The sequence below is a fragment of the Myodes glareolus genome, chromosome 14 (genome assembly GCF_982192425.1).
Source record: "Myodes glareolus chromosome 14, mMyoGla1.1, whole genome shotgun sequence".
NCBI lineage: Eukaryota > Metazoa > Chordata > Mammalia > Rodentia > Cricetidae > Myodes > Myodes glareolus.
Genome location: NC_142039.1, coordinates 70285759 through 70308034, shown reverse-complemented (window position 1 = coordinate 70308034; position 22276 = coordinate 70285759). Strand labels below are relative to the sequence as shown.

General features: G+C 52.7%; 2 protein-coding genes across 4 annotated transcripts; both read right to left on the bottom strand.

Moving 5' to 3' along the window:
* Positions 1-6119: 6119 nt before the first annotated feature.
* On the bottom strand, positions 6120-14673 carry Tspan17 (tetraspanin 17). 2 transcript variants are annotated; one of them, XM_048447820.3, is made up of 9 exons: positions 14414-14671; positions 11699-11749; positions 11481-11627; positions 10949-11119; positions 8860-8985; positions 8685-8732; positions 8071-8187; positions 7936-7997; positions 6120-7446 (listed from the first exon to the last, which is right to left on the bottom strand). In XM_048447820.3, the coding sequence occupies exons 1-9, from the start codon at positions 14498-14500 to the stop codon at positions 7302-7304; spliced, it is 954 nt and encodes a 317-aa protein (XP_048303777.2). In that variant the 5' UTR covers positions 14501-14671; the 3' UTR covers positions 6120-7301. The 2 variants fall into 2 exon arrangements, with proteins under 2 accessions (XP_048303777.2, XP_048303778.1); XM_048447821.3 differs by lacking the exon at positions 8071-8187 and having other exon boundaries at positions 14414-14673.
* Positions 14674-15526: 853 nt separating this feature from the next.
* Positions 15527-22220, bottom strand: Eif4e1b (eukaryotic translation initiation factor 4E family member 1B). Of its 2 annotated transcripts, XM_087896708.1 has the most exons (8): positions 21894-22220; positions 20017-20222; positions 18919-19085; positions 18394-18489; positions 17770-17833; positions 17075-17188; positions 16840-16979; positions 15527-16550 (listed from the first exon to the last, which is right to left on the bottom strand). In XM_087896708.1, exons 2-8 carry the CDS (start codon positions 20050-20052, stop codon positions 16436-16438), a joined length of 732 nt encoding a protein of 243 aa, XP_087752834.1. In that variant the 5' UTR covers positions 20053-20222; positions 21894-22220; the 3' UTR covers positions 15527-16435. The 2 variants fall into 2 exon arrangements, with proteins under 2 accessions (XP_087752834.1, XP_087752835.1); XM_087896709.1 differs by lacking the exons at positions 20017-20222; positions 21894-22220 and adding an exon at positions 19210-19287.
* Between the last annotated feature and the right edge of the window lie 56 nt (positions 22221-22276).

The window sequence follows — 22276 nt, the reverse complement described above, 5'->3', positions numbered from 1 at the left end:
TCCGAAGTCAGGCCTATGGTGGCCGCATCTACACTAAAGTCACCCCCCCTTTAAACGTTTATTTAGTGTGGGAGTGGGTGTGCTCTTGTGTGGAGGTCAGAGTCCAATCTGCAGGAGTCCATTTGCTCCTCTCACCCTGTGAGCTCCAGGAACTGAACTCAGGTCGTCAGGCTTGAAGGCAAGCACCCTTATCGACCGAGCCATTCCGCAGACTTTTTTCCTTTTCATGATTCCTCAAGCAAAGCAGCCATTTGCATCGCATCTACATCTATTTTACAACGAATCAGGAGATGATGATTTGAAATAGAAGGGAGGAGCTGGAGAGATGACTCAGCGGTTAAGAGCACTTGTGCAATGGCCAAGATCGAAAACACTGATGACAACTTATGCTGGAGAGGATGTGAGGTAAGGGGAACACTCCTGCATTGCTGGTGGGAGTGCGTTTCTCAGAAAATTAGGAAACAATCTACCTCAAGACCCAGAAGTACTGCTGTTGGGTATATACCCAAAGGATGCTCAATCATACCACAAAGACATGTGCTCAACCATGTACATAGCAGCGTTGTCATAGCCAGAACCTGGAAACGACCTGGATGCCCCTCAGCCAAAGAAATGATAGAGAAAATATGGTACATTTACACAATGAAGTATTAAACAATGGGAAAAAATGACATCTTGAAATTTGCAGGCAAATGGATGGATCTGGAAAAAAAACATATTGAGTTTGGTACTCACTCTAAGTTGCTTCCAGACATAAAGAAAAGAAAAACAACCTACAGTCCACAATCCCAGACAACCTAGACAACAAAGAGGAATCTAAGAGAGACATACATGGATCTGCATAGGAAGGAGAAAAAGACAAGGTCTCCTGAGTAAATTGGGAGCATGGGAGTGACAGGAGAGGGTAGAAGGGGAGGCGGAGGAAGAAAGGGGAGCAGAGAAAAATGTATATCTCAGCAAGATCAGTAAAAAGAGAACACTTGCTGCTCTTGCTGAGGACCCAGACTCAATTCCCAGCATCCACGGGGTAATTCTAGTTCCTGGGAATCCAGCGCCCTTAATACATACGTACAGGCAAAACACCAATACATATTTTAAAAAGTAAACAAATCTTTTGAAAGAATTAAATTTAGAGTATTTACCGGCCTAGCAGGGAAACAGAGAACAAACCCTTTTTGTTTGTAGCAACATGGATGTTAAGTGAAAGAAACTAGAATCAGAACACATTCTCACTCCCGTGTGGAAGTTTACAAAGTTTGTTTCCTGGTGTTGACAGTGGATAGGTGATTCCCAGAGCCTGGGAGAGTCAGAAAGGGGTGATGGGAAGGATGATCGAAGGTGCTAAGTTATAGTTACACAGGAGCAGGGAGTTCTACCCAGCAAGGTCATGCGGTGTACATTTCCTCCGAGAGCTGTAGGAGGAGCCAGAGAGACTGCTCGGTGGTTTAGAGTGTTTGTCGTTTACACCCACTAGGTTTTCATCTTGACACAACCTAAACATTCTTGGGAAGAGGGACCCTCAACTGAGAAAATCCATCCACTAGATTGTCCTATGGGCATATCTGTGGGGCATTTTCCTGGTTACTGATTGATATGGGAGGGCCCAGCTCACTGTGGGTGGTAGTTCCGACTGTATAAGAAATAAGCTACCTCAGAACTCAAGAGGCAGAAGCTGGCAGATCTCTGAGTTCAAGGCCAGCCTGATCTACAGAGTGAATTCCACGACAGCCAGGGCTACACAGAAAAACCCTGAAGAAAGAAAGGAAGGAAGGAAGGAGAGGAGGGGAAGGAAGGAAGGAAGGAAGGAAGGAAGGAAGGAAGGAAGGAAGGAAGGAAGGAAGGAAGGAAGAAAAAGAGAGAAGAGAGAGGTGAAAGGAAGGAAAAAAGAGAGAGGGAAGGGAAGGGAAGGGAAGGGAAGGGAAGGGAAGGGAAGGGAAGGGAAGGGAAGGGAAGGGAAGGGAAAGGAAAGGAAAGGAAAGGAAAGGAAAGGAAAGGAAAGGAAAGGAAAGGAAAGGAAAGGAAAGGAAAGGAAAGGAAAGGAAAGGAAAGGAAAGGAAAGGAAAGGAAAGGAGAATAAAATGGGCTGAACGAGTCATAGTGGTCAAGCCAGGAAGCAGCATTCTCCGTGGTCTCTGCTTCCGTTCTCCCTCCCGGTTTCTGCCTTGGCTTCCCTCTGTGATGGGCTGTAACTTGTAAGCCAGAGAAGCCCTTTCCTCCCCCAAGTTACTCTGTTCACAGTTCTATGCCAATAACAGAACCTCACTAGGACTCTGCTCAGAGGACCTGAGTTCAGTTCCCAGCATCTATGTGGGCAGCTCACCTCCTGTAATGACAACTCCAGACAATCTGTACTCTCTTCTGGGCACTCAGAGGCATGTAAACACACACACACACACACACACACACACATGCACGCATGCACACACACACGTTAAAATAATAAATCTTTTTTTAAACATATAAAAAGGGATTTTAAAATTTTCAACCTAAATGACAAATATTTGAACAAATAACTATGCCACTCTTCAAACACTCAACGTAATGTACATATGTATCCAAACACCATGGCTGGCGAGAAGGCTGGGCGGGTTAAGGGCGCTTGTTGGTCTTGAAGAAGACTTGGGTTTGATTCATAGCACCCACATGATGGCTCAAAACCATCTATAACTCCAGTTCTAGGGAATCCAACCCTCTCTTCTGACTACCACAGGGACCACGCACACACATGGTAAACATACATACACACAGACAAAACACACATAAAATAAAATTGTAAAAATCTAATTAAAAAATTCAATATTATATAGTACTCTGCTGCGGGAGCTCCTTCCGCTCCTTCAGCCAATAGCCACTGAGAAACTAGCCCATTGGGGCGTGGTCTCTCTCTCTTTAAAAAAGCAGCAGCTGTCCTCCATTCTCTCTCTTCCAGATCCTAGAGTCCTTTCCTGATCGTACAGAGGGCTGTTGTCTGGGACGGTGATCTGTAAGTTTTTCCCCTTTGAATAAATAACCATTCTATTAATCATAATTCCAAACTGGTGTGGGATTGTCTGTGACTTTACACCTCCAGTACTCCACTAATATATTCAATCTTGTGCCTTTATATATTAGTTAAAATAAGCTAAAAGTGAGTAAACTGTGGTCAACAGTTAAGAGGACTGGCTGCTCTTGCAGGATCCCTGGGTTCAATTCCCAACACTCACGTGGCGGCTCACAGGCATCTGTAACTCCAGTACCAGGGAATCTGACCCCCTCTTCTGGCCTCTGCAGGCACCAGGCATGTACACGGTGCACATACACACATGCAGGCAAAACTCCCATACACGTTTAAAAAGAGAAGAAAGGACTGGAGAGGACACATGTAGGTTCTCTGCAGCTATTTTCGCTTTACACGAGCACCATGGATATTGCACGGACGCTGAGGGATGACCTTGCAGACTCAGGGGGTTGGAAGACAGAGGAGACCTAAAGAGACTTTAGTTTCATCTGTTTGTGTGTTTGTAGCTAAAATGAGTACCTGCTTTATCTGTGCTATCAAAAATATCTTAAAATCCAAAGTCTTTACTACATCTTGCCTATGCAGTGAGGCCCACTCTGATTTCTTTATTGGTGCTGGGGAGGAACCCCAAAGCTGTGCAAGGGCTTCATCACCAACCACACTCCAGCCCTCGCTGAGGCAATCCTCCACACTCCCACCCACCAGCTGCATCTCAGGCTCCCACAGTTTGGTTCCTGGTGGCGATGCTTTGTCCCTGTCCTCAGACCAGGAGACAGAAAACTCCAGCCTGTGAGGCAGATCCAACCTATAGCCTTTTTTTAACCCAGCTCCAGAGCTAAAGATAATTTCCCATGCTTTAATGTTAGAGAAATCAAAAGGAAGGCAAAGATTTATGACAGCTGAAAATTAGATCACATCCCAGCTACTGCATCCGCAGATCATGTCCCTGGCCCCTAGCCATGGACACTTGTTTACATCCTGTCTCGGGCTGCCTTCTGCGATGGAGGCAGAACTGAGTGGCTATGGAACTATGTGACTGGCTCAGAATATTCGGTTCCTTGCAGACAAAGCCCACTGCCCCTTAGGTCTGGACATGGGAATGGAGGGGGTCACTTTCCTTCTGCATTCCCAGTCCCAAGAACACTGCCAGCACACAGTAGGTGCTTAGCAACCCTACCTGAATTAACAGAGGTGCATGCAGAAGACTGCTGCTTCGGTCTCCTAAAGAATGTGGGCAATGACACACACCACCACCACCATCACATTCTCCAATTCTGCCAGTCTCCTTGAGCATGGGGAGAGGTTCCCTGGGGGGTGTACTTGGCACCAGTACGGTAGGCCTCTGTGTCTCTGGGATAGTGGCCTATCTGGCTTACCTGGCTTATTCAAAGGGATTGCTAGTTAACTGCTGTTGGCCAGTGTTGACGAACTATGCTGTGTGGTTTGCTGCTCTCTGGTGGTCACTTGGAGAAGCTGTCACCAAAGAACACATGATTTCGTTTTCCTAGGACACCTTCCTTCAATCCCAAAAAACGCAGGGACTTGTCAGCCTGGGCTCTGTCCCTCGCAGGTCCCTACTCACGTCCTCCCTTGGGGGAATCAGGAGTGAGGGAGTCCTCTGGCTAACCTGAGATCCTAGCTCCCTTTCCTAGGGCTCTGAAGGACACCACACTTGGCACACTCGTGTGTACTCCATCCTGACAGAGCTGGAAAGCATCCTTGCTCCCTACTGACCGGGGACCAACCTAGAGGGATGCATGATGGAAGCCTTGTCCGCTCCCTTGTGTTTTCAGCATAACTGCAAAGGCCCCTCTGATGGTGAGGACCGCTTGGTGCAGGAACCGCTCCACGAACCGTCGTGGGAATGGGAAGTAGGTCCCTGATCAACCCCAAAGTGCACTGAGAAGTGGTTTGTGGTTTGGATACCCTCCCAAAGACTCATGCATTTGAAGGCTTGGTTCTTATACAGCAGTGTCTAGAGGCAAGACTTTTGGGAAATGACAGACTCATAAGGACTCTGGCTTCACTGATGGACTAACCCACTGGTGGCTTCGTAACTTGAAGAGAGGTGAGGATAAGAAGAAGGACCAGCCGGAGGGAGTGGTCTGGCGCACGTCCCTGGGAGTTATGCCTTGTCCCAGGCCCCTCCCCTTGGGCTTTCTGGCTGTCCTGAGTCAAGCAGTTTTTCCACCATGCCCTCCCTGGCACTAACCCTAACCCTAACCATGGGATGGAACCAAGCAATGATGGACCAGATCCTCTGAAACTGTGAGCCAAAAGAAACCGCTCCTCCTCTGATTTTTCTGAGGCATCTTGTCAGAGCAAGAAGCTGACTCAGTGATAATCACGTGTTTCTCAGCACCTCGCACCACCAGTGACTGCTCCCTGCCAGCCTCTGCTGCAGAAACCCCAGTCTCTGGCTGGGGCCTCCTGTGTGGTGATGGCTGGAGAGTCTGATAAGCAATGGGGGGTGCATGCGTGGAAGGATGGGTAGGCAGACGAGTGGCTAGTCAGCATGAATGAGTAGATGGAGACCTCTGGTCTCCTACACCATCTCATCGACTTGGGTTCTAGACCTGGCACCTCCGCTTCCTGTGCCCATGCTCTCCGCCCTTTACACACCGTTCCTGCCAGCCCAGCTCCCTCACACCAACCCCACCACGGTCTTGGAGGCCCTACAGAAACTGTCGCCAAAACTTAGACAACTGTTCCCCAGAGATGGCACCCTTCCCGAGCCTCCACCCAGGCTCCCCAGCTGTCACTCACCCTCATAGCACATATTACCAACAAAATGATTTGCCTCCTCACCATCTGTCCCCCGTGAGGAGGCAGCGCCGGGCAGGGACCCCTGCCTTTCTCCCTCCTGTGTCACTAGTACCTAAGTAGATTTGGATGTCACCTTTGGGGAATAAAGATAACTTTACACCCTTCATTGGTTGCTAAGAAGACACATGCAATGCCAAGCTCCAGCACAAGGGGGTGGGAGGCTCTGTGCTTCCTGTGCTCTAGGCAGCCTCCCTCCCCTCTGAGTCCGCTTCCTCATCAGAAAAAGAAATTGCAATTCACAAGGGTGATGTGAGCTTTGAGGGAGAAATGAAACCATCTGAAACGAGAAAATCGATGCTTTTGGAGCTGTATTTATTGCAGTGTACATACCACCACAGCCAGGGCCACCAAGAGCTCTGTGCAGCCTGTGCCAGGAGTCAAAGCTACCAGGTGCACACCGCCTGGTCAGCCTACATGGCTGCAGCTCCCAGCACCCCACATGGCTCAGTCGTCATGAGTGATGCTGACACAGGAGCTGAAGCTGGGCCCCGGGCTGAGTTAAAATCTGGCTGTCTTACAAGAGCCTACAGACTCTCGGAGAGTTCTGCTGTCAGTCCCACATTCCCACACCACAGCGGTTAGCTACAACGGAGCAGCAGTCGGCTCCTGTGGGTGAGGGCCTGTCTCGACACAGCTCCCACCGTACCCCCCTGCACTCCCGAGCAGACTGCCATCATCACCTGGCTTGCACACAGATAGTTCGACATCACAGAACCTGTGTTTTTCTGTCTGGTCTCCAGCACTGATCAAGGTCAAGGCAAAGCAGGTCCCACTACTCTATCCCACTCAGTTTAACTCGGGCACCAGAGCTGTGACCTTTGGACCTGCCCACCCCTCCTTTCGTCAGGCACAGGGAAAAGGCAGAGAAGGGTTGTTTCACACGTGCTATCCCTTTGGGCTCAGACTGCCTAGGGCTGAGCTGGTTTGCTTCTTTAGACGTTTGCAAGCCGCCCAGTTTAAGCCAGGTAGGTACTGAGGTGAGGGTGTAAAGGAAAGCCAGCGGCAGAGACTATGGTGTTGAGGTGCCCTCTGGTGGCCTCAAGGCACCACTGCAGGCCATGGAGAGGGTCGCCCTCACAGACACTCCCCCTGGCCCTTGCTCCCACCGCTCAGCCATTCTCCTGGACATTCTGACGCCCACCTCGGTGCCCAGCACAACTGTGATCCACCAAGCTACACTCTCTTAGGGGTGATCTCCAGCACCCCGTTCTTCAGATCTTTATGTCTTTCTTGAGGCTGAAAGAGAGAAGCCCTGAGGTGTTTGCCAGGTTGGAATGTTCAACTCTCGGGTGCTGGGGTCAGGCACCCCAGGTGAGGTGTCTGTCTCTATGTCCTCCTGCAGATGACATGACACTGAGAAGCTGGTGTGGTCACACAGCCATTCTTCGGGAGAAGCAGGGGAGGCGGTCTTTAAGGCAACACACCCACTGAAAAGGCTATCTCGGGTGCATAAGTCACCCGGACCTAGGAGACCTGGCTAGGCAGTTGGGTTCAGGCCAGGGCCCTCCCTGGAGAGCTCTGAGGCTGCGCTGCCAACAGACCCTTCGGAGATGGTGAGGATAAGCCACTGTTTTTCCAAGTGCTGTTTATTGAGTAGTTTGTAGCCATCACCATGGGTGATCCTGAGAGACAAGGGAGAGAGAAAATTCTTGGACTCCTTTAAGAGGCCTGGACACTGAAACCAAGGCGTGCGCCTGGCGGGCTCAAGATCACGGTCAGTAAGGAGAGGCTGGAAACAGCAGGTTCCTAAACCCATCCCACAACCACACAGATACATCACACAGGAGATCAGTGTGAGTTCCCTACCCACCTGGCTACATCTTCCCAAAGAGCCCTGGAAAGACCATGGCCTCACAGCCGTGGGGTGGTGACTCCAGGTGCACTCCTGAGTGTGCACGCACACACACAGTACACTCCCCACACACTGAGCTCTGTGGCAAACAGCCCGGTGGCTCCCCCAGCGGGCAGCGCACCTGCTCACAAAGCCTCGGGACTCAGATCATAACAGACGCCCCGCAGGTTTGCCATTGTGAGCGAGGCCGTGCAACCTAGCGGCTCCCGCCAGAGGCCCATTAGACTGGGCGCGTGGCCATCACCCCTGGCAGCCTCACCAGTTGGCCTTCACTGCCTTGATGTCACTCACGAGGTTCTGGGCCAAGCAGATGCCAAATATCTGTAAGACAAACAGCAGGTAAGGGAGAGCAGAAGGCTTTGGGCAAGAGGAGGTAAGCGAGCCAAGGGTGTACCTGCAGGAGGGCGATGCCCACCAAGACCCCAGCCACCACAATCAAGTTGTCCTGCAGCCACTTCTCAAACTGGCCCACACAGCCTTTGGTGTGGATGGAGCCCTGTTGCTCGAGCTCCTGCGGAAACACAGGACAGGGCTCAGCCTGCCTGCCGCTGTGAGCCTTGGCTCCGGTCTATCCCTCTTCCCAAGCCCGTCCCCACTCCAGTGTCCTCCCTGACAATGTCTGTTTCCTGGAACTCTGCCACAGGGCCTTCTCCTAGGATCTTATCCTGCCTCTGGTCTGAAGAGGCTTCCCCTGAGCACACAGACCCTCCTTATCAACCTCCCGAGCTCTCATGACTGCCCATATTAACATGTCTACATGTTTACTGTCTTTCTCCCTCCTCCCCTTGAGTACAGAGACCAGGCATTAGCACTGGGTCACCAAGGTCTAGAGCAATGCCAACCACAACAGGTGCTCCACAGAGATGGATGAGCATCCAAGACCTCAGACCCATCTGGGGTCAGTTCCACCCCCATAGAAGCCCTAAGATCTACCAAGGGAGCTTATGAGAGGCCCCTATGCCACCCATGTATCCCAGGTACCTTCAACCCTGTCCCCGCCTCTCTCACCAGTTTGAGTCGGATGTCATAGCCACACTGGGTATTGAGGACATCTTCCTGAGGGGGAGATGGACCGTTAGTAATCTGCTAAGGGGACTGCCATGGTCTCCCTGGGTCCTGAACTACGACACTCCTCCTCCACAGAAAAGCAAACAGAAGCTTGGGTTTTGCCGTGCCCACTCACCGCAGGGTCCCTAACACAGCAGGAGAAGGGCACCCCACAGCGCTCGCGGCTCGGGTTCGAGTCAGTGCAGTTGAAGTAGATATTGAGGTTCCAGTCATTGGGCCCTCGGGCACCACAGCAAGACCACTAGGAAAACAGGAGAGTGTGCTATTCAGGGGCACACAGCGGTGACCAGGCCTAACCCCTTCTCGTCTGAGGCAACTCCTTCAATCCCCAAAGCAGACAGACTGGAGTCCACAAGACTTGGAGTGGGGAGGTAACTCTGAAAGGTGGGACACAGCTTAAAGGCTGTGGCTTCCTCATGGGGGCAGGAGCAAGACCAAGTCCTGAGGGGACAAGGCACTATAGACCCTCGTGTCTACACTGGGAGGCACTATAGACCCTCGTGTCTACACTGGGAGGCACCATAGACCCTCGTGTCTACACTGGGAGGCACTATAGACCCTTATGTCTACACTGGGAGGCACTATAGACCCTTATGTCTACACACTGGATCCCTCCACACTTGCCTCAGAGACTTTGCAAAACCTTCACTGCAGGGACAGGAGAGGAACCCAGCCAGCTTTTCCATCCCAACCCACTCCACAAAAGCCTGCTGGCCTCATGCTGGAGACTTAGGTCCCTCCCCAGGATATCCTTGCTAACCTTCCCAGATGTGGCCATGGCCACCACAGGCCTGCACCGCATAGCAGTGCAGCCCTAAGTGAACGGTACCAGCTGCTGAGAAGCTGGCTGTGGGGGCTGGGGAAGCTCCAGGATGAGCAAGAGACGGCTCTAGTGACAGACACAGGCTCTCATGACACCTGGCCATGTGGCTGTGTGTGCAGCTCTCAGACATAGCCGAGCCAGCACCTGTCCCATCACCTGCTAAGTGCCTGCTGTCCCTGCTGGGGAACAGTCTTGTCCTTCACACCACCCACCGACTCCTTCCCCTCTCCAGGGAGGCGGCGAGGTCACCATTCAGGGACGTCCTCGCTCCACTTTCTCCGTTTCAGCTCTTGCCACAGCATATTCTCCCTGCCCTCTTCCCTGCCCTGCCCCCATGAGTCCTGTTTTGTATGTTCACCATCACCTCCCCCACCACACTGCCATCACGAAGAGAACAGGCTGCACATTTTAAAAACCCTGACTCTCCCTGCACCTGGCTCAGGGCCTGCCTGTCCCAGTTCCATACTGAATAGAAAAAGAACGAACACAGAAACTTTGGGCTATATGACTGCTTCTGCCCTTGGGCAGCTCCAAGGTACGGCTGAGTCCCAGAACCAAATCTTGATGAAGGTGACTGTGTGTGACAGTGTGCGCCCTAAGGAACTGTGAGGACTGGGATGTACAGAACTCGCCATTATAGACAGTGCACAGCACCGGGTGAACATACGCAGCTATGCTCCAACTGGAGGGACAGATCAGTGGTTAGAGCACAGGCTGCTCTTCCCCAGAACCCAGGTTCAATTCCCAGCACCAATGTGGTGACTCACAACTAACTGTAACTCTAGTTCCAAGGATCTAATCCCATCTCCCAGCCTCTACAGGTATCAGGCACACACATGGTGCAATACATACATGTACAGGCAAAACACCCATACACATAAAATAAATAACACTGAAAAAAGAAACTAAGCAACTACGTTGCTAAATTTTGCTCTGATGTCTGCACAAGGACAAAACCATCCAGCAATGCGTTTCTCAGAGTGCCTGTCACTGAACCTAAGTGGCTACACTGGAAGTGAAAGGGGGCTGGCAGCTTTATGTCATGCAAACTCTGAGGCTCAGTAATGGGGCACCAGCAACACAGCCTCCGTGGATAGTCTGGGCCCAGACTGAGAAGAAAGAGACCTGCACTGTATGTTCCACTTCCTCCTCTGGCCGCAGTTTCTTGCGCCTGCGTCTCTACAGGGTTAGGCACAGGGAAGCCTGGGGAATAAGCAGGAACTGGCTTCTCCTGGGACAGGGGCTCTCCTAGGTTCCTTCCCTGGCATCTGCTGGCCTGGGTAGCTGAGGAAGTTGTCCATGCACGCAGAGAATTTGCTCCCTCTCTTGTGTGCCCGTCAGGGATTGCTTGCACGGGACCCGTGATGGATATCACACTCACGTATTCCTGAGCAAAGTCGATAAGGTTCTGAAGGTCAATATCATCCCGGTAGGCTTTGACATTGCTGTTGATGAAGAGATTGAGTTGGTCTCGAATCCAGTCCTTGAAGACAAAGGCCAGGATCCCTGTCGCCAGCTCCAGGAAGAAGATGAGGCCGAGGAACACAGAGAACTGGGTTGGAGGAGCATACAGATGGTAGGCATTGGAGAGGCAGGGCTCCGGGGACTCCACAGGCAAGAACTCCCCACTCGCTCTGCTAGACCCAAGGGAGCCGCAGTCTCCAGTCTCTACCCACTAGTGTTTGGGTGCTGCCTCCTCCCAATCCTGCAGCATGGAACCCAGAGAGGGCCCTGTGTGTGCTAGGCAAGTGATCTATCACCGAGCTTGCTCCCTCCCTTTATAAACACTGTTTTTTATTGACAAAAGACAGTGTGGTTTTCCCTGTGCCTTGTCTGGCCACCATGCCTAGGCAAGAACTGAATGGAAAGAGGTCAGGGGTCTCCAGTGTTGGCTGGGGTGGAGAGACACTTACAAACTGAAGCAGGAAGGTGTTTTCCCGGAGGGCCCCAATACAGCCAGCGAAGCCCAGCACCGACATGACACCCCCAACCACCACAAAGAGCCACACAGGGTCAAGGCCACCTAGATCTGTCAGCGCCGAGATGTTGGAGAGAACACCCTGCAACAGGGGAGTGGACCAATGAGGGAGTGACCACCCTCTCAGCTTGCCCCTAGGCCCCACTCTCTTACCTTCTCTCCCCAGGCCCAGAGGCCGATGGCCAGGAACAGGGCTCCCAGCACCTGCAAAGGCAGCAAGAGGTCAGAACTGGACACCGGTACCAGGACTGATTCCCTTACATCCCATCCTTGAAGAGCATCAGGAAACTGGGGAAGACGTGTCCAGGCTGCGAATGGGACTTGGTGGTACATCTACCTAGGACACTGTTCAGGGAGTCTTTCCCATAGGCTGGTTAGAGGAACTGACACCACCCCAAGCCTCAGACTGGACATCAGCCCCTTCCTGGACTCTCTCCACATTGAGAGATCCCTCTGGCTCAGAAAGCATCTGGTCTCAGGTATACTTGTGCCTTTGTTTTGGTTTTGGTGTTTTTAAGAAAGGGTCTCAACATAGTCAAGATTGGCCTCCAATTCACAATGTAGCTGAAGATGACCACAGGATCTTAGCCTTTTCTGGGTGTTCTATCCAGAACCTTCTCTCCGTCTCATTCCTCCTTGCCACTCAAACCACAGTCAAATCACATCACTCTCTCCAGCCATCTGAATATCTGTTTATTTGTTCAATATTTCCTCTCTATAGGGATCAGCAACATGGGGCCCAGAGCCTTTTTTCCGGTGTGCTCACAGGGCTAACAACTGCCTGGGACCCTGAGGTGTCTGATACAGGAGGGGCAATGTGAGGATCTGGAGCCAGGGGGATGCCAGTGTCCCAACAAGCTGAAATGACTGTGGAGAGGAAGGAAAACAAGAGGTTAAGGCTGGAGCCCAGTGCGAAGGGCAAATTGGGGCAGATGGAGACCAAGCAGGAGGCGGGGAGTCAGAAAAGGAGCAAGAGGAAAAATGGGGTTTGAACAAGGAGATGATTGGGGGAACAAAACAGTAGCTGCTCTCTTGTCCAAAGATGAGACAGATCAGATGGGAAGGGGCCAGAGAAGTGATGTTGGTTGCACGTCCCCAGACACAGCACTGGAAAGGCATTTCCAGGGAGAATCCAGCGGTGGACAGAACTCAGGACCAGGGAAGGAAAGGGTGGACAGAGGTGGAGAGTGGATAGTCTCACTCTACTCTAATGGTGTGTCCTCCTCAAAGACCGCTGTGTCCAGGGAGTGGCCCAGGGTCAGGGATGAGAGGGTAGTTGGCCTTGACAGGGCTCTCCAAGCCAGGAATTGAGGCAAGATAATGAAAAAGAGTGAGGTGATGAAGGGAACACAGGCTGCCCAGATGAAGAACCTGTAGCTGGTGTCCAGATGGCATAGGTGGAGCCAGAAGAGTGGTACAGACCTATAATCCCCACACTTGGTAGGCGGAACATCAGGAATTCAAGGGCCCAGACCCCTTCCCATTTCCAGGTCCTCTGTCACCCTTCCATATACCCACAGTTAGCTAGATCTGATCCAGTTCTGCTCTGAAGCATCGATTGCTCCACGCTGCCCAAGCACAGGACCTCAATGTTCTGCCCACCTCCACTCCCCTGCCCAGACCTCAGAACAAAGCCAGGACTATCACATTTGTCAGTCAACAGGCACACACTCAGGGTTACTGCAGTGTGAGCCTCCGCCTCTCCAATCACTGATAGGCATCTGTCACTCTCAGCAAATGACTTAACCTCTTGGCATCTAGTCATTCAGCGCCCCCATCTGTAAACTACAGATAATAATAAGGTAGTTGGGAGACTGTGCCTCATTAGAACTCCTTCAACATGAAACTCGCTGTGATGGCTCACACCGTAAATCACAGCACTCAGGAAGCTCACACGGGAAAATTGCAGCAAATTCCGGGCCAGGATGGGCTTTTGCTGTTGATGTCCCAACAACAAAAACTATTATTTAATTTAACAACCAAGAAGGACAAACTCCAATGCCACCCAGTCCCAGGTTGGAAAGAGGAGGCCCAGAGAGTAAAGGTGGCTTGCTGGCTTGCCCCAAGGCCTCTGGACAAGGCCTGTTACACTCAGGCCCTCTGACTTCCAGGGCAGTGCACCCTGCAGCTGCCCATACCCTCCAGAGCAGAAGACTGCTGTGATCCAAGGCACCCACCACAGGGCAAAACCGGCAGCACGTGGGTGGAGAAGAGTCCTTGAATCCTGCTGGAAACAAGTCGGAAAGGCCTGGCGAGAAGGAGAGCATGCAGAGCCCGCTTTGGCAATAGGAGGGGGAGGAAGAAAAGAAAGATGACTTGGCAGGGACCGGATACAGATGCCACCCGGGAGGGAAGCCTCTGTTCCCACAGCAATGGAATGCTGAATTCTGTTCCCAAGGGACAGCTCCCTGCTCTCAACCGGAGCTCCTTCTGTCTGCAGTCCCAGAGGCCCCGATTTTTGTCACTTCCTGCCCTCCTGGTTCACAAGCTTCTAGTCCGTGGAGGTAGACCCTCAGGAACCTCACGCACCCCGCCGGTAGCAGGAGTGGCCAGGAGGCGGGGCTGGGCGGGGCTCATCCCGCAACTACCGCGCCCCTGCAGTCTTCCGGCAAACGCCGCCCCCTTTTTCGCCCCAACTTGGGGCTGCAACGCGAGACTCCCAAACCCCCCGCTCCCCCTCCCCCGCCTCTGGGACTGGGTCCCGCCCCTAGTTCCCCGAGAGTAGTTCTTGGGGACTGAAAATTGGGGTGGAAGGGGTCGGGGACAGTCCTCGGTCGCAAGCTCCTGAGGAGGGTCTCCCCGCCCAAGAAACTGAGGCTGCCTCGTCCCCCTCCCCAGCGCAGGGCGCGAAGCGGACCCCGCGCTCACCCAGAAGACAATGTTGAAGCCAAACAGGAAGTATTTCCCGCAGCAGCCGACTTCAGGGTCCTGGAAATGCCGGTGCTTGCCGGGCATGGTGAGTGGTGACCCGCCGCCCCGAGAGCCGGAGTCGGGGACGGGCTCAGCCCTCTGCGGGCCGCCCAGGCCTGGAGCCGCCCCGGGCCTAGCCCGGCGGCTGCGGCTTCATGGCCAAGGCCACACAGCGAGCCGGCTGCCCCGCCCGCCGTGGCGCCACCCCCGGCTCTGGGACCGCCACACCCGGAGTGCGGTGCCCTCATCCGACCCCGCCTCCCTACAGCGTTTCGGCCCCGCCCACGGAGTCAGCCCACGCCCCTCCTCAGCGGGGCTCAGTCTTCACGGAGCTCCGCCCACGCCCCTGTCCCAGCCAGGTTCTGTCCTCCCGGAGCCCCGCCCATAGTCACGACTCCGCCCCCAGCCGAGCTTAAGTGATCCCTGGTTCTGTCCATTCCCAGCCGCCGTCCTCCAGAAGCCCCGCCCACGCCACGCCCAAGACTGCCCCTAGTCAGCCACTGATCTCACTCCTCTAAACCGGGTTCCGCCTCTGACCTGCCTAGACTCCGCCCCCAACCGGCCTTAGTCCTTTTCAAGCTCCACCCTAGTCAGCCTCAGTTTTGAACCTAGGTTCTCCTTCTTGGAGCCACGCCCCATACTTCGTTCACCGCTGCCCCCTCCATCCAGCCGGCCTCACCCCTCCCCAAGACCCTGTTTCTGGGCCAAGCTTCGGCTACACCTCCAGCCAGACCAACCCCACCTCTGAGGAGCCCCCATTCTCCATCTCCCTCCAACCTGCCTTCGCAGCAATGGTGACCCAAGTGAGAAGACCCTGGCCTCCAGTCGAAGGCTCAGAACCAGTGGAGTCCATCTCCAGGGACGAGTGGTTGGAGATGGCAGCACCAGTGAATACTGCCAAGAGTCTACACAGTGGATGGCGCCCCTGGGGCTGGAGTGCCTGTTCCTATCACAGCTCCTTCCCACACCAACTTGGGCTTTCTCTGGTTTCCTTGGTACCTGGGACTCACTGGAGTCCTGTTGAAGCAGGATGGGTCAGATCCGGGATTAGGGAAGCCTGGATCCTAAATATTTAGATTCCACGTTTATTCCAGTTTATTGAGAACAGATACAAAAGGTGTCATTAGCCCCCAGTGGACCCCTTCTAAACCATGGAGAGGCCCAACCACCACCAGTAATTTCTTCATGGTGTTAGGGTTTAGCCACTCCTCCACTTCAGCCTGCCCTCCGGCAGGAGACACTCTGGACTCTTATCCTGTCTTGAGAGAACTGGGAGGCTTTCTCAGTCTCCAGAGCCTGCCTGTCACCACAAATGCCAGTGTTTTCCCTCTAACCTACTCCAGTAGTGGGGGTACAGAGGGTAGGAAGGGCAGCCGATCCAAGGACCAAGTCACAGCTGGTCTAGGGAAAGGACAGGGTTTAGGATGGGCACCCAAACTGCAAAGCAATGCTCACAAAAAGACTGCACTACTTTTAACGTCAGTGGACTGGACCCTTTTTCCCAGACAGAAGAGCCTGCCTCAGCTTACCCAGTCCCTTTTCCTGACAGGCACAGAGAAGTGTTGGCCACAGGATTCTCCTGTCCTCATTTGACGGGGTTGAGCCAGGACTTGGCTTCACCCTGCCTTTGCCAAATGGCCACACAGAGAGCTAGGGGTCAAGTGTGATTTATAAGCATTGAACAGCTGCCACAGGCCTGGGCCTAACAAATGGGGAAGGAATCTTTCATGAACCCAGACACAATGGGGAGCTCAGCTACTGTAACCCCGGTTATTAAGGCTGGAGTGGGAGGATGCCATAAGCTCATAAATAGGAGGTTAACCTGGGCAGCATAGTGAGAGCTTATCTAAGGGGTGGGGGTGCATATGTGTATTCCGAGACAGGTAAAGAACCAAGCTGTCCCGTGATCCGCAGTGTAGTCTTCCCTGTGCACCAAACAGCCGGAGGAGGGTGTCCCAGGACCGGTGGCTGAGGTCTGCTTCACACCACAAACTTGTTCTTGGCTAAAGAATTACTCTTGGCAGCGGTATCTGCGTGGGCCTGGTACCCAATGATGGTCTTTGCAGAGAGGCCCAGACGCTCTTTGTATACGTGCCTGGAGTGGGAGACGGGAAAGATGGCCGACGTCATCTAGGCCAAGCTAGTTCAGTGACCATCCTGGTTCCAGCCACAGCCTCACCTGTTTTTCAGGTCCTACTCATAGATAAGACCAGCCACCCACAGAACCCTTCACGAAGGGTTCTGTTAAAAGAACCACGAAGACTTTAGTTAAAATGGCTTGAGTCTACACTCCTAGTACGGAGGGTTCCAGAGGTCTCCCTTGCAGGCCAAGCCACCAGCCACCCAGGCCCCAGAACCCACGCAGAGAGGGCTCGCTCTCTCACCCGATGTGCATGACTCCTGCTTGGTTCTCTGCCTCACTTGTCCACACAGCAATCTTGTCCCCCTTGGTGCGGATGTTGACAACGGCTCCACACACCTCCTGGCTGAATTCCTCGAAACTCTCCCCCAGCAGACACAGCAGCTGGGCCCAGAGGGGGAATGGTAAGGGTCCACCCTACCAGCTTTGAGACCACATCCCCCTGAAGGCCCCACACCCGCACCCTTTCCGTCACTCACTGTCTCCAACCACAGACGGTCCAGTTCTGTGTGGCGCTGTTGTTTGGCAAGACTGAGCAGCCAGCGGCCACCCCGCTTGTTCCTGTAGTCTTCCCACATGGGCTGGATGCCATCCTGTGAGGAATGGCAGATCAACTGCCTCCTTTTGTTTTAAGGGAAGTGGGCACCAAATTCCCTTGGCATCCAGCCTTGTCTGCTCTACACCCAGGCCTTGACCAGGCCTGCTTCTCTTACCTACATAGTGTCTGCACAAGCAGGTGTCGCCACCAATCACACAGGCCCCTTCCAAAACCCCACAAGCCGCTGAGCCTCACTGTTGCCACCTTCTGCAACCTTATCTGTTTGCTTGTCACCTTTACTGAACAGGGTGCCTCTGGGCCAGAATTTCTGTGGACTAGGGTAAACATCCCAGGCTTGGCTATGTGGTTCCCAGACCTTGATGGGCAGAAGACACCCGGAGAAATTTCTAAATGTTGATGCCTCCAAGATGGGACTGGACTGGACTGGACATAAGGAATGAACCCCCCACCCCACACACACAATGTTGATGTTCATGTTAGTTTAGAAGCCAGGCCAATAGCCTGGGCTCCATCTTCAAGACTCTCTTCCCTCCAGACTCGAGCATCTGTAGCAGCCCACGCCCCAGTCATCCATGAAGGGAAAACCCTGGACTCCGTCCCCTAAGCAGAGCCTACCTTGAACAGAGCATAGTCACAGCCCGAAGAGAGCTTGCTGGCCAGCTTGATGTGTCTGTATGTCCTGGAAAGACCCCACACAGAGTTCAAGGCTTTGCAGCACACAATTCACCTGAACCTGACTCTCCAGCTCCTCACCAGACCTAACTTCCCACCACCTGCTTCTTTCTTCCTCTCCCTCTGGGACCTCCCTACCCCACACACACTGCCAGGGTCCTGCTGCCTAGAATCCTTTCTCTGGGAACCTGACCCCACTGAGAAAGCCTGAGGAAGTCCACACCAGTAGGGCTTTCTAGCTTGGTCTCCTTCTTGAGTTTGTGTGGCCTTTCTCGACTCTCTTCTCTGGCACATAAATTCTAAAGTATCAGCCTAATCCTTACTATGACTGAGCCAGCTTTCCAGATAGAAAGGAACCTGGTCAGGGTCCCAAAGCCACAGAGTAGCAGGCTTCACCCCTGCTTCTCCCTGGCCCGAGGTTCCCCCCTAAACCCTGAGACGCTTTGGGACGGGCATGGTCTGTCTAGAGCCTACCAAGCCCCAGCTCCCAGCAAATGTTGACAGCCTGAGAAGGTGGCAGACTATGATTCCTCTGACTCCCAGTTCAGAGCCCCCGAGGGCACTCACGCCCAGAAGTCCTCCACGGTGTTAAACCTGGTGACTGGCTGCAGATTTTCCTGCCAGGGCCGGCTTCGGTCATTCTTGAAGAACCACAGAACCCATCTGGGGAATGAGGAAAGGAGAGAGTCAAGACCCCACATGTCACCCCTGCAGTACCTGACTGGGTTAACAAGCTTGTAAAATAGGGGTGAAACTTGGGACAAAGGTATGGGAAGTCAATTATCCCTGCAGCCTGGGTGAGAGGGTATTTAAAAAATCCACTAAGGGCTGGAGAGGTGGCTCAGTAGTTAAGAGCACTGGTTGCTCTTCCAGAGGTCCTGAGTTCAATTCCCATCACCCTCGTGGTGGCTCACAACCATCTGAAATGGAATCTGGTGCTCTCTTCTGGTGTGCGGACCTACAGGAAGACAGAACACTCATATACATAAATAATTAATATTTTTTTAAAAAGCCCACTGCGTGGGAGGCAGGATCCAAGGGTCTCAGGCAGCTCAAGTGATACAGATGCTGGGGTCTCTGTGGCCTCCCTACCTATAATGCAGGGGGTGTTGCTGTCTGCGGGTCTTCTTCCTCGGAATCAGGAGTCCAGGAGGGTCTCCGGTGTCTTCTCTGGGAAGGACCTCCACCGCTGCCTCTGATGGCTTTTCTTTCTCCACCTCCTCCTTCCTCTTGTGCTCTTCACCGTCAGCGCTGATTGTCTGACCAGAGAAAAGAATGGCAGTGAGCCAGAGCTGGGGAGCTGGTGCTGCACCCCTTTAATCCCAGCACTCGGGAGGCAGAGGCTAGCCAACGGCTCTGGAATAGGCAGGTAGGTAGACTTACAGCATCAGAGGTAGCCATGGCAAGGCTCCACCAGCAACTAAGAGGCTCACCGGGCCTTGCTTTTAACCCACCAGAGAGCCCAGTCCCACCTGGGCAGCCAGGTGGGTGGAGGAGCTTGGGGGGTGGGGGGTGGGGGGTGGGGGGGTGGGGGTTGGATGGGATAGGGGTTGACCAGAATCCTTCTCTTAGAAGGTAAGTGCTCACCACTCTGCACAGCTGTGACAAGAAAAACCCGTCCTCAGGCAGCAGGTGGGACTAATTGAAAGTCAGAGTGGATATTTGGGGTCTGCTCTTAGGGTATTTGGGACCTACTGAGGGAAAGCTGACTCTGAAGCAGGCTGTTGTACAGGTGACAGAGGTAGCAACACTTCCATAACACACCCCCCAAAACACACACACACACACACACACTGGCTCCATTTGCACCTTCAGTTTGTGCCTTCAGTATCACCCAGTAACATTTATCTGGCTCTAGAAGCAGCTGAGATTTTTAAAGCAGTAATCACTGAACGGGGTAGCACATGCCTGCAATCCCAGCATCTGGGTGGTAGAAGCAGGGGGGTCAGGAGTTCAAGGCCAGTCTCAAGTACTGAGGGAGTCTGAGACCCGCCCGAGCTATAAGACAGCCTACCCCAACCCAACAGAAGAGTAGCCATTTGCTTATGTTTAGAGACTGGCAGACTTTTGTATTAAAAGCCACACCCCTGATTTGTCCTGAGTGGTTGGAGGGTTTGGTACCCTGAGGCACTCCACTTTGTAGGGCCCCCATCCACTATGTCCTCCTTGCCTCCTGCCAAGAACACTCACCTGGGCGTCCCTGGTGAGGCCCAGGGCCACAGTCATCCATCATGTGTTTAAGTCCTTCCCTGCACTGATCCAAGTTACTGAAGCCATGGAGCCTCATCTCCCTCCACTTTGCAGATCAGGAAGTCAATACATGACTCAGAGCTTGCACGTGAGGCTCCAGAGAATGATGCCTGGCTCACTGCTCAACTGATGTCAGGTGAGGCCAACTGAGAAGAGAGAGACTAGACTAAGCTTTGCAACCTCCATGTTCTCCTCTCACAGAAGGGGATGGTGGGATGATCAGCTGGAGGCTGACAATCCTCTCTTGACAACCCACACCTATAACCACACACGGTACTTGGGGCACGAGGCTAGGTCCTGGCACGCAATAATGGGCACCAAATGGGTGGGTGGAGCTGAGCAGCCCTGGGTTCCAGCCCCAGTACTATTTTTTTTTAAGCTTACCCTCTATGCTGGGGTCTGGTGGGAACAGAACCCATCTGTGACCTTGAGTACAGACCTCAGTCCACACCAGCAAGCTTCTGCCAGAAAGAAGCAAGAGCTGGGCTGGGAGGATCTGACCCAGGCCTTAGAGTGGTGTGGGGTTTGTATGCATGGATCAGAACTGGCTGTTAGGGGCTAACACCATGACTCAGCAGGTAAAAGCATTTGCCTCTAATCTGAGAACTTATAATTCCTTGGAACTTTCATGGTGGGAGAAAGTCAGCCCTCTTAAATTGTCTTCTGATCTCTACATGATGGTGCACACATGCACACACACCCACACGTGCACATACACACTTTCATCTTTATTTTTATTTAAAGATGATTGGATCTTGTCCTCCAAGTTTCCGGTTGCTTAGATATAAGTTCAACCTGAAGGTTTGCATTTCTGATTGGTTCATTGGGCTCACACTTCAGAAGGTCCAGACCTTTGCATCTGGGAAGGCATGGCCCACATTTTCATGGATTGGCAGCAGAGGAAGGGGAACATGGGTGCTGTGGGATAATGCTCTTGTACACTGTAAAGATTTGTCACTCCTTTGGTTTGATAAAATGCTGATTGACCAGTAGCCAGGCAGGAGTATAGGTGGAGCAACCAAACTAGTAGAATTCTGGGAAGAGGAAAGGCAGAGAGGCAGTCACCAGTCAGATGCAAAGGAAGAAAGATAAGGATGCCTTACTGAGAAAAGGTACCAAGCCACGTGGCTAAACATAGACAAGAATTATGGGTAAATTTAAGTCATAAGAGCTAGTTAGTAATAAGCCTGAGCAGTAGGCCAAGCAGTTTATAATTAATATAAGCCTCTGTGTGTTTATTTGGGACTTAAAGGCTGCAGGACTGGATGTGACAGAAACTTCTGTCTATACATGAATACTCAGCTGGCCTTATTTTCCCTTTTTCTTCAGCCTGTGACCCTAGGCTAACCCACAGAATGGTGCTGCCCATAGTCAGTCTGTCTTTCCCTCACAGTCAAGCATCTGTGGCAATGACTTCACAGTCACACCCAAAGATACAGTTCACTAATGCCCTGGGCCTAGATGCTTTTTAATCGAGCTTAACAGACAATCAAAATTAACCTCCAAAACTGAGTGTGACTGCACACGCCTTTAATCCCAGCACTCAGCAAAAGGAGGAGGATCTCTGAGTTTGAGGTCAGTCTGGTCTACGGAGTGAGTTCCAGGAGAGCCAGGGCTACACTGAGAGACCCTGTTTGGTGTGTCTGGAGTGGGGAAATTCACCACCACAGCCAGGTTCTCAGACTGTAACCATGAAAATAATTGGGAGGGTGCCCACCGAGATGTTAATGTATGCCATTTGGCAGAGGTGGCGAGACGAGGAAGAGGTGTTATGTCTAGACATACTGAAAGACAGAGAAGGACAACCATCCACTTACCTAGTGCCATGTAGCATTGCTGGTCCCGGTGCCCCGCAACAGTAAGAATCATTCACTGTGCTTGCAGATCTGCAGTTCCTGTGGGGTCAGTTCAACTCTGCTCCAAAGCCAGGTAGGCTAGGCTGGCTCACAGTCTGGGCTGAAGGCCTCTGTCACTCACATGGGGTGGTTAATGCAGCTGTCAGCAGGAACCTCAGCTGTGTGTGGCATCTCCATGTGCAGCTGCTCCGCTTTCACAGTGTGGTGGCTTGGTTCCCATGGGTTCCCAGGACAAACATTCCCCAAAGACAGGAAGTAGACACTGCCAGAGCCTTCAGGTTCACGTCAGGCAGCTCTGGAGAAGGCCCAGTCAGGGACAATGCTATGGATCTGTATTTGATGAA

Bases quoted from the DNA above. Each gene is read 5' to 3' on its own strand.
- Tspan17 (XM_048447820.3), bottom strand. From the start codon at position 14,500: ATGCCCGGCAAGCACCGGCATTTCCAGGACCCTGAAGTCGGCTGCTGC. The intron at 11,120-11,480 runs GTAAGTGTCTCT...CCTCCAACCCAG, and splicing joins ACACCTTCCTGCTTCAGTTT to TTCTCTGTGTTCCTCGGCCT. The intron at 8,986-10,948 runs GTGAGTGTGATA...CTGTTTTCCTAG, and splicing joins TCGACTTTGCTCAGGAATAC to TGGTCTTGCTGTGGTGCCCG.
- Eif4e1b (XM_087896708.1), bottom strand. From the start codon at position 20,052: ATGACTGTGGCCCTGGGCCTCACCAGGGACGCCCAG. The intron at 18,490-18,918 runs GTAGGGAGGCCA...CTCATTCCCCAG, and splicing joins CAACACCCCCTGCATTATAG to ATGGGTTCTGTGGTTCTTCA. The intron at 16,980-17,074 runs GTGAGTGACGGA...CTCTGGGCCCAG, and splicing joins ACCGTCTGTGGTTGGAGACA to CTGCTGTGTCTGCTGGGGGA.